At 44.0% G+C, this 10,785-nt stretch overlaps 1 protein-coding gene across 8 annotated transcripts in view; it reads right to left on the reverse strand.

Annotated features, from left to right (window-relative positions):
• Nucleotides 1-829: 829 nt before the first annotated feature.
• The window catches only part of LOC120583976 (zinc finger protein 432-like), a 62,260-nt gene continuing 52,304 nt past the window's right edge, over nt 830-10,785 (reverse strand). Inside the window, exons 5-10 of one of the 8 annotated variants that reach the window (XR_005647909.1) lie at nt 9,142-9,268; nt 8,763-8,858; nt 6,062-7,297; nt 5,522-5,580; nt 1,476-1,576; nt 830-1,157 (exon numbers count right to left, since the gene is read on the reverse strand). Coding sequence is in view for 5 of the 8 variants with exons in the window: in XM_039839523.1 (XP_039695457.1) it covers nt 6,069-7,297; nt 8,763-8,858; nt 9,142-9,268; nt 9,637-9,651 (1,467 nt within the window). In the remaining 3 variants the exon portion in view is untranslated. Of the gene's footprint in view, nt 5,581-6,018; nt 7,298-8,667; nt 8,859-8,955; nt 9,269-9,636; nt 10,491-10,785 lie in introns of those variants that run through there. The other 7 variants (XR_005647908.1, XR_005647907.1, XM_039839524.1 and 4 more) reach the window with 7 other exon arrangements.

The raw sequence follows: 10,785 nt of genomic DNA on the forward strand, positions 1-10,785 counted from the left end.
AACTTTTCAATTGTCAGATCTTTACATAAATGTCTCCCCTTCCTCGCCTCTCTTTAGGATTGGCTCTCAAGCCCACGGAGTCACTAGCCTCCCTCTCGCTGTCCCTCCCTCCCTCTTTAGGGCTGTGACTAGTTTGGGAGTCTTTTTCCCCCACACACACTGGGAGCAGAGTCTGGGCAGACAAATTTCTGTTCCAGCCTCACGCAACACAGCCCCCGACTGGCAGTCTTGGGACCGTCCTGACGGAGGAATGGGGTTGGGGAGGCCTGAGGTGCACCTGCCTCCTTCATTCTGCCTCGTGAAGGGTGATCCTGAGTAGGACTCCTGGACAGGTCCGAATAGCCCAAGCGTCTTTTCCAAAGACCCCCCTACCCATTCTAGTTAGGAAACTACCGCCATTAAAAAGGGGAGTGGTGATGGTGGTGGTGGCTTTGACTATAGTGTCGACCTTTGACCTCCATATTCCCAGGATTCACTCCCCCCACTCCTCCCCCTGTCACACACACGAGCTCACTGAGATTCACATAGCTCTGAAGCAGACGCACTTTTTTAAAAAAAATTATTTTTTTTTATGGCGACATTGGTAAACAAAATCCAGTAAGTTTCAGCTCTTCATTTTAGCAGTAAGGCATATATATTTACATTGTAGTTCACCTCCCATAGATTTCTTTCTGTCACCACATATTTGACCCTTTTACCCCGACTACCTCCCCCACACCCAGTGTATCATCCATGTCCATGCTAAGAATGCACTTTAAATATCTCGACGTATCATTTGTCAGTTGTACTTCAAAGCTGAATAAAGAGCCACAGATGCGCCACACAGAGGTGACCTCTGAATCAGAAACAGATTTAATCAGGAACTTGACTCTGGTCAGATTCTCCGAGAACGGGGCCCTACCATGGGCATCTATGTGATGATACAGGCACTTATTTCAGCACTGCAATTAGTTTTCACAGTTCGAAGCCCGAAAGAGGGGTGTCCGTAACCTGCCAGTCTATAGTTTTCCGAGTGGCACGGTAAACAGCTAGACCACTGGCAACAGTCCCGGTATCTGAGATCTGACCAGAAAGGGAACAAACACATCCGATTTCAGCACTGCTCTCCATGATTCTTGCTCCAACCCGAAGGGCCTCTGGTTTGTTAACTTGATACCCTGTGATGAAGGAGAAACCACACAGAAATTGGACCTAATTTCTTCAGCTGGGGGTCAGGGATGGGGGAGGGTGGCTGTATCTGAAGAAAGGAGAAAATCCCACTTAAGGGACTGTAAACTTGCACCCTGGAAGAGTATGACCTTTTCACTTGGAAAGAAGAGCATATATTCTGTTTGGATGGAGAGAGGCAGTGAAGAGTCAATGACCTAAAAAACTGAAGGCCAAAATGAATCAACACTTCAGACACTTTCAGCAACTGAAAGAAGCAACACAATGGACAGGGTGTGCTCGGAGTGACACAAGGCAGATCTTCTCACCCACTGACACCAGGTTTCTAGAACATCACGTCCCCATACGGGTCCTTCTGAGCAGGGGCCAGGAGCTGCCACTCCTCCCAGGTGAAGTCCACAGCCACATCCTTGAAAGACAATGAGCCCTTAATCACACAACCTATTCAGTCTGAGGTTTATGTCATAAGGTCATGTAGAAAGAGCAATAAGATGTGATCCTTTCCACCATATGTGCTGTGGGCCACTTTCTATAGATCCAGTTGTAATTTTTGTGTGTGAAAGTAAAATCTTTAAAAATATAGTATTAATAACTACTCATTTTCTTGTTCTCAAGTGTCTAATGGAATAAGCCGACTTTAAAATCTCTGGCTTACCTAGACTCTATCTTCAGTATATATTTTTGACAATCTGTTCATCTGGCACTGTATATAGTTCCTGTGATTACTGATAAGCCAAACAATTTTTTAATGTCAAAAGGCTTGTCTTACAGAGAGACAAACTGGAGTCTGCAAATGCAGTAAAAAGTTAGAGACGCTACCAAAGCTGTATCTTAGGGCAAAATGGATACACAAATAAAGGAAAGAGAAATTCTATTGGAGGGCATCCAATTAAATTGCACTGAAGAAGTGAAGCGAGCTGAGTTTTAGGGAATTATTAACGTGTTCCTCAGACTGGCAGTGGGGTGAGGGTATAAACGGGCTTCCAGGGGGGATCTGATTCTCCCCAACATTCACGTAAAAGGGCGTATTAGAGTCTTCCCCTCCTCCAGCAGGCTTCCGCCAGCTACTTTCGGATACAGGTTGCCTGACAACCGCCCCAGCTCTTCCTCTCGAAGATTCAGTAGCACCTCTGAGTGGATAATAACTGTGGGTCACATGAGGAGCCTCCAGGGACCAGGATTCTGAACATTCGGGCCATTGGGAAGAAAATATAACGGACCCCTGTGGAGGAGCCATTTTCTGAAGGTATGCCCTACAGAGAAGGTAGCCTTTTCCTGTGGACATGAGACTTTTATCTCCCCAAGTACCAGCAATAGCACAGTGGACGTGCCCACTCCAATAACGCAGCGCTATCCTCTTCCCAGTCACTATATAGGACCAAGACTTACGTCGGCCATGTCCACTGAGTGTCTTTTGTTGCATGTGGGTGCACCATTTCAAGGAGATGTAAGTGTCCCCACGGCTGAGAATTTTTATGCTTTGCAGGAGCAGAAATTAGGAATGGTTTTGGGTGGAGAAAGCCTTAGAGCGCAGCACAGATCTGGAAAAGTCGAAGTGGTACAGATAGTGGAGATTAGGGAGAGTGAGGTGGCACAGATTGTAGGGGTAGTGGTGGGACCTGGACCAAGAAAGATGAGCTGATTCCACACCTACTGGTCTGCAGCTGTTCTGGAAGCAGGAGCGGCAGGCCCCAGTGGGAAAGAAGGCCCCTCTCCAGGTGTTGCTGAGGCCGCTTCTGATCTACTGGGCCCTTAAAGTGCCATTCAATGTTGGAGTTCTGGTCATAGGATGACAGAGGCTATCAGGTTGCCTACGGTGTGAAACCACTTTCTGGTAACTTCCTAGCCTGTCCGTCCTGTTTTGGGACAACGACACTGTTCCAAATGTGGCACGTGCTGTAATCTGTACTTTGGGGCAAAACGGAAAGATGGCAGGGCCCATAAGCAGTTAGAAAGAGCACCACGGGGGCGACCATTATACAGGTCGTGCAGTTCCGTAGGGCAGAGAAGACCCTCTGAGCTGAAGTCCTGAGTAGACTTTGGATGACCAACGAAGTTTATAGGAGCCTAGATGTCAAGAGGCGGTGATCAGACCATGAACAAAACACAGGAGGATTTCCAGTCTTGGAGATATTTGAGAATGGGGAGGAGCCGGGGTGGAATGGAGTAAGGCAGGGGTGGATGACATTGGTCAGACGCCAGTTGTAGGGGGCGGAGCCAATGATGAAAATTGACACCTATAGGCTTCATGGAAAAGTGATAACTGGAGATAATGACGACCCAAAAAATGAGAGGAAAGAGATCTGCCCTCACTAGGAATAATACTACTTTCATGAATTGCCTGTTTGGCAGGCACTATTTGAACTACATCTACTTCTCACAACAAACTTGAGACAGACCTTTTAACTATACACTGAGTAACAGGTGAATTAAGTAACTTGCTCAAAGACACACAGCACTTGGGCAAGATTAAGATTACAATCAGACAGTGTGACTTCAGGAAGCACTCAAGCATTATTCAAGGTGAAGGGTGGACTTCAATGGGACAACAAAGATCCTGGGTGTGGTGGCAGGCTTAAGTGTGCAGTAGGTCACCTTCGCCTGGGGATGTCAAGCTCTGAAAGGTGAGCGTAGCATGTGTCCCTCAGGGTTCAGGTCAGCCTGGAAGCCCTTCCTGGGGCCCAGACTGTTCAGTTCCAAGAACGAGCCAAACTGACCTTGCCTTGGCCCCATCGGGAGATTCACAAGTCAAAAAGTGTAGTTGATCTGCGGGTCTGCTTGACGGACCACTTGACTGAGTCTTTGCTAAACATCTGCCCTGAATCCATCTTATTACAAGACATACTGTGAGGGATGTGATAAGGACAATAAACCAGGATTTAGGGCAAAGATGTTCAAAGACGCATCAGACTCTTGTTGAAAATACAGAGTCCTGAACTCCAGCGCCAGAGGTTCTGGTTTAGGTGTGCTTCTGACTCAGGAACTCCATTCTCTTAGGTTTCTTAGAGAATCTGAGGCTTATGATCGACAATCCTTAAGAAACAGTATTGGAATAAATACTGGTTCATTCGTGATGATGGGTGGTGATTTCTCTCAGTACTTTCAAATCGACCCATTTCATCCTGAAAAGCCTTCCACTGGGGAGGGGGATGTCTCTTCCATTATGCTCTATTACTAGGCTTTATTTTTCTTCATTGGATTTATCACTTCTTGAGATTATATAATCCATTTCCTGACTCTTTCCCTCACTAGATGATGAGGTTCATGAAGGGTGTTCTCACTGTCGTGTTCACTGATGGATCATGTGTGTAAAACTGTGCCCTTGCAGTGATACTACTTTAAAATACTTTTGGAAAATTACGCAAACCCAGAATTTTGACTGAATTGTGAGACAGACACAGCATGACATATTTGTTTCTTTTTCCATGAGTAGGACTCATGCGCTTAACTGGGATATTATAGCCTCATGGGATCAAGGGAAAGAACATTGGAAAAAGGAGAAGTCGAAAAACTGACTTTCAGAACGGTAGAAAGGAACGATGGAGACATCACATGTCTCCATTCACTAGGTCACAGAGGAGCTGGGATCTTTGACACAGGTGACAGGCCTGTGGACAAATGTTAAGGATTCATCTCTAAGACATTCCAAAAAGATGCCACTTCCTCTCATTTCCTATACCCTCTACTATTCTTAGAGACTAAGGTTCTCATTTTTATTCTATTTATTCTAGGAATCATTTTCTTTTTCTTTCCTTGTCATCAGTAAGCCTCTCTGATCCCACATGAAAAACGTTTCGAGTAATAATTATGTTCGTTACGACTCTCTTTACCGTAAGTGACAAAATACACTTTGATTAGTCTTTTAGTTCATTCATTCACTTTCTAAATTTTTATATAAATAACATTTTTTAAGTGTGCGGTGAAATATAAAATCAGGGAAACCAACAATATACTTTTTCTTTCCCTCAATATACTTTCTAGTGCTTTCTGTCTGTTTTCCTCACTGTGCTGTAACCATCTGTCACATGACTGCCAAGTATGTCAAATCTGGCTACTACCACAGAGGAGATGAATTTTCACTTATTGGGTTTTCAGTTTTTTAAAACACTAAAGTTTACATGAAGCCACTAAAATTAGAAAATTTATAGTATGCTGGTGGAGAAAAGAAATGGGCTTTAAAATAATTCATTTGTGTTCTGATACTTGTCACGAGAATTCTTCTCCACTCCCTCAAAACAACGCGCTCTTTCAACAAGTCATATTCCCCTGAACTACTTCACCTAATAAAAATATTAACATCCTCTCACTGGATCAGCTGGAGTATAGAGATACTCCTTAAGGATGATCTGAGTACCTCACTTTTTCTCCAGGAGACCAGGGGCTTCTATGTTGTCACCGCCGTATCCTCAGCTCCTGGAACAGAACCAGGTACAAAGGAAGTATCTGACAAATACTCCGGTAAATGAGACAATCGATTCACTTGGAACTTTTTGTTTCATGAGTCCCTCTGCATGGTATAAACTTCTGAGAGTTTCTGGGAGACATCCCAGTTTTCAAATAACCCTTCACCCTGGCCTGGGGAAACTGATATATATTGCCCATAGCCCACCAATCCAGTATTTACCTTTTAGCAGTTTTCCCTTCTTAGCAACATTCCAGATACAAAGTGCATTAAAAATTCACTTTATTTCCTCCACTTAGCTCCTTTTGTTCCTTTGACACGACAGAGAACCTTAAGGGTATTTGGGTTAACATAAGATTACGCCTCTGCATCGACGCACATATTTAATACCATCAACATATCAGGCCTTCCCAGTCTCAGCATCTATACGATTTCTCAGTATTTACTTTTCAGACATAAAAAGTAAATACTTTTACACGTAGAACAGCTCACCTTTCTCCTACTGGTTTCCTGGGACATAAAGTAAGATGTAATTGACCACTGAAGGCGTGACCACACTCACTGCATTCACGGGGTTTCTGTCCTGTGCAAATCCTCCTGACGGCGCATTTCTGGCCACAGGCTGGCCCACTATGACTACGTTCCTGTTATTTAGTGCTGTCTGAGGGACCACACAAGGCACCTGCACAGTCACCGTATTAACAAGGTTTTTGTCCTGCAGAACAACATTGGTCTGTGATGAGCTGTGACTCTCCGAGGGAGGGTTTTCTACCTTGATTGAGTGAATTTTCTGATGTTCATTGAGGACTGACTTTGCTCTGAAGGATTTTCCACACTCATTACATCGATAGGGCCGCTCTCCTGTATGAATTCTCTGATGAACTATAAGCTGTGGCTTCCCAATAAAGGCTTTCCCACAGTTGTTGCATTCAAAAGGTTTCTCTCCTGTGTGAAATCTCTGATGTGTTGTGAGGGATGACTTCTGGCTGAAACATTTTCCACATTCGGTGCATATATAAGGTTTCTCGCCCGTATGAGTCCGCAGATGTACTATGAGATTGCCCTTCTGGATGAAGGCTTTTCCACAGTCACTGCATATAAAGGGCTTCTCTCCTGTATGTATCTTATAATGTATATTGAGCCGTGATTTTGTCAGGAAGGCTTTGCCACACTCGGTGCATTCATATGGTTTCTCTCCTGTGTGTGACCTGCGGTGTTCGTTTAGTGTGACCTTTCTGAAGAAGGCTTTCCCACAGGAATTACACCGATAAGGCTTCTCCCCTGTATGAAAGATCTGATGATCAGTGAGCAAATATTTCTTCATGAAAGCTTTCCCACATTCACTGCATACGTGACGTTTTCTGATTTTCTGAGATTTCTGACGCTTGATGAATTGCGACTTAGTGAGGATAAGTTTTTGGCTTTCAAGGGATTTCACTTCGGTCTCAATTGGTTCACTGTTAGCACCGAGGAAGGATTTCCCATCTCCAGGAAGCTCAGCACAGTTCTCTATTTCATAGCTCCTGCTCTGGTTAAGTAAAGTTAAATTCGATTTCATACTTTCTCCACGTGAGCCAAATATATCATGATTTTGACATAACAGAAAATGAGCTTTGCTACGATGGACAGAATTGTCAAATGTGTTATGTTTGTGCCATTGTTCTAAGTTGTTCTCCAGGCTTCCATCTTGGAAGTGCTCTAGCTCATGATCATCAACTTTCCGGATTCCTGGGAAAGAAAAGAACAATCAAGTCACCCATCCTCTTTTTTATTATTATTATTATTTATGCCTACAGTACCTGGTCTTCCTAGGTGGTCTCCCATCCAAGTACTAACCAAGCCCGGTCCTGCTTAGCTTCTGAGATCAGACATTGAGCTCGTTCGGGGTGGCATGGCCGTAGAATATGGACCGTGGCTTCACTGGGGCACGAACACAGGACCTTCTGTGTGTAAAGGAGACGTACTAACCACTACACTATGGAACCACGTCCCCATCATCTTCATTTGGAAGAAAAGTAATTAAAAAAATACCTTGATATGAGGTGTTGTTTTTACAGACGACCCTACGACATATGAGTTTAAATGAAACTCCACGTTTAGTGTTCCTTGATCATTGGGAAAAAACGCATAGTGAAAACACATAACTTTGGCTGCTTTCTGAGTATTGGCTTTGCCAAACGTGCAGAGACTGTAAAACATTAGCAATTTACTGTAGCAGCAGACCATGGGTGGGAGGCCACCTCATCTCAACTGGTGGGAAACGGTCGCTCTCTCCACGTTCCTAACCGATGGCTACTGTGGACGAGGCGTGGTGCTAGGATGCAGATACAAAACAGAGTCCTCACGTTCACGGAGCCAGCGCCGCACTTCGGTAAAACCACTCAAAGGGCAAAGGCAGACATGAGGGAAACAGCGACACGTTGTGAAAGCTGGAGGGAAGACACACAGGAGATGGAGAGGGACAGAGGAAATCAGGCCGCATTTGGGAGGCCAGGACTCACTGGTGGATGCACTGTTGCGGGTGGCATGGCGGGAATGAACAATGACACAGCGGAGCTCCTAGCGCCTCTAACATATAACTTAACCTCGGAGAGGTGTTCCATTTTGTCCAGGATGAACCCCAGCCTTAGCACTCAGTGTCCTATTATGCTGACTTAATTTCATCACAGCACGTTTCACCCCATCTACATACCATTTACTTTTTAATTTTGATTGATTTTGTGTCTCTTTAGAATGAAAGCATTTGGTTTATTTGTATGGTTTTTCAAATTGCTATTATACCCCAGCTTATTTTAAGTATCAAAAAATAATTTATAAAAGGGTGAAGGAAGCAATCACATGTGTAAAACACACTAGTTTAGGAGAGATGATGGCAATCTCTGCGTGCATAGATAGACTACATCGCAGAGATCATTGAAAGAAAAATTTCATGTCATGTGAGAAGTAACATGGTTAATTGGGACTTAATGCTCTCAGAATATGATGGGACAAAAACGAAAGCTTTCAGGAAGTAGTAAAACAGTAGTAATATCTATGATGCGCCTACAATGTAAAAGCGGTGTCCCATCAGAAGAGACAAGCACGGTGGCACTGCTTACCTGTCCTCAATCCCCCTCACCCCTGTGACTCTTCTCTCAATGACTAGAATGGCATTTCCACGCCTGCCCCTTGCTGGTTCTGGTTCTCCACATACCTGAACGGGTTCGAGAGTAGACTCTGTCTGCCAACGTCCATGGTGGTTCTCCTTGATCCAGCCTGGAGAGTGTGTCTGGTTTCCTGGCTTGACAACCTGTTCATGGAAAATGATAGAAGACTTAGATACACTGAATTGGGCTTGTGGGTTTGAAATCTGCAGAATGTTACATCTGAGGACAAACAATTGTCACACCTACAAAGACAAGGCTCCTCTCTCAGGAGAAGGGAGAATACAGCCATTTCTCCAAAACCAGAGTGGGCACTGAGACGCATCTACCACTTCAGGGCATCGCGGACCCTCCAGAGCTTTCAGGAGCTGAGGAAGGAAAGATCACTGACCGGGCACCCTCGGAGTGACACAGGGGAGCTGTCCTCACCCACTGACACCAGGTTGCTGTAGTTCTCCGACATCACGTCCCGGTACAGGTCCTTCTGAGTGGGGGCCAGGAGCTGCCACTCCTCCCAGGTGAAGTCCACGGCCACATCGTCAAATGTCAGGGACTCCTGTAAGAACACCGTGCGGTTTAATGGACTGATGTCCTTTTGGAGATATGAAAGAAATGTTAGTTTTTCTGCTCATTTCCACTTTATAGGCAGCATCTAATATCAAGTGGGGTTTTAATATACAGCTGAAGCATCAAATGCCTGAAAATATAACTGTACATTCAGTCATCTATGCAATCATCCGAATAGAAGTTTCTATAATGTGTAGAAATGTTCTAGGTAAACTGGAAACGTCGCATTTATACGTAAATGAGACAAAAGAGATATACATATCTGCATACTTCCTGATTGACAGAAGTGCTTTTTTTTATAGGCCTCTTCAAACCCATTAGGGAACAAAGGAAAGAATAAAAGAAACCCAATGTCACCTGGGCCTGGGGCATTTTCTTCTAATTTCTGAAAACAGCTCACAACGACGAGGCTCTGCCTTGGTGTCTTCTGGAATCACTCTAAATTTCTGTCTCGAAATCTCAGTCTTCAGTCAGGTGTCTGTCTCCCTGGACATGCTGACACCCAACCTAACTTCTTCCTCTCTCAGTTGATTCTTTTGCTCCTGGGTGTTAGCTACCTGTGCATTGAGAAAATTCAATTAGAATGATTCATTTCAGCTGGACCCAGATATTACAATGTTCCTGAGCACTCATCTTCACACAATGCCACAATATCTGAGGAAAGTGTCCCTCTTTACATGGGGTCCTGGAAGAATTTATACGTCTGGCCAATAAAGTAAAGATTCTGTTGTGGGAGAGGTAGTCCTTTTCTGTGGATTTAAGTGGAGTGACTATGAAAAGAGAGGAGAAAATGATATTGTAGAGTCAGAATAATTTTTGTCTTTTCCCTTTAGGTCCTTTGGCTGGTCTAATAATTAAATTGGTAAAACACAGATTAACAGGAGAAAAACAATCAAACATTTAGTAACATTTACATCTCTTGTCTATATGGAAGAGATCCAGGAAAACTGAGTAACTCAACAAATGGCAGAAATCATCACCTTATACTACCTTCAGCTAAAGACAAAAGATGCTGGGGGTGGAGGTTGTTAGGGGAGGTTACCAGGAACAGCACAAAAACAAGATTAGATTGTTAGGCGAATTGAAGTCCCAACCTTCTCCACTGATAGTGCAGGTGGGCCAGGTACACTGAGGGAGATGCCCTTACAAATGTAAATGTTCTTTACTAAAGGAAAATTCTAGGTTTTCAGAGCTTCTCTCAGGACTGCAGTTTTTTGTAAATTACACAGCCTATAATGATCAATATCCCAAAGATGAATATTTTAGGGTGGCAAAATCCGATGCCCTTCAGATTCAAGGAATTACTCATCAAGAAGAAAAATGTTCACCACAAATCACTAAGCCAATTTTCACCATTATAACTGGCTAGAAGGGACCATTTACTCACTCATTTCATAGTAATTTGGTCACTAGAGATGGGAGTTGGAACCACCATGATTGACTAAGATGGATCAAGACTTACTAATAAACTAGGCCATGGGTCACCTTACCCAGAGGATAGATACT

The sequence above is a fragment of the Pteropus medius genome, unplaced genomic scaffold (assembly GCF_902729225.1).
Source record: "Pteropus medius unplaced genomic scaffold, Ma_sr-lr_union100, whole genome shotgun sequence".
Lineage (NCBI taxonomy): Eukaryota > Metazoa > Chordata > Mammalia > Chiroptera > Pteropodidae > Pteropus > Pteropus medius.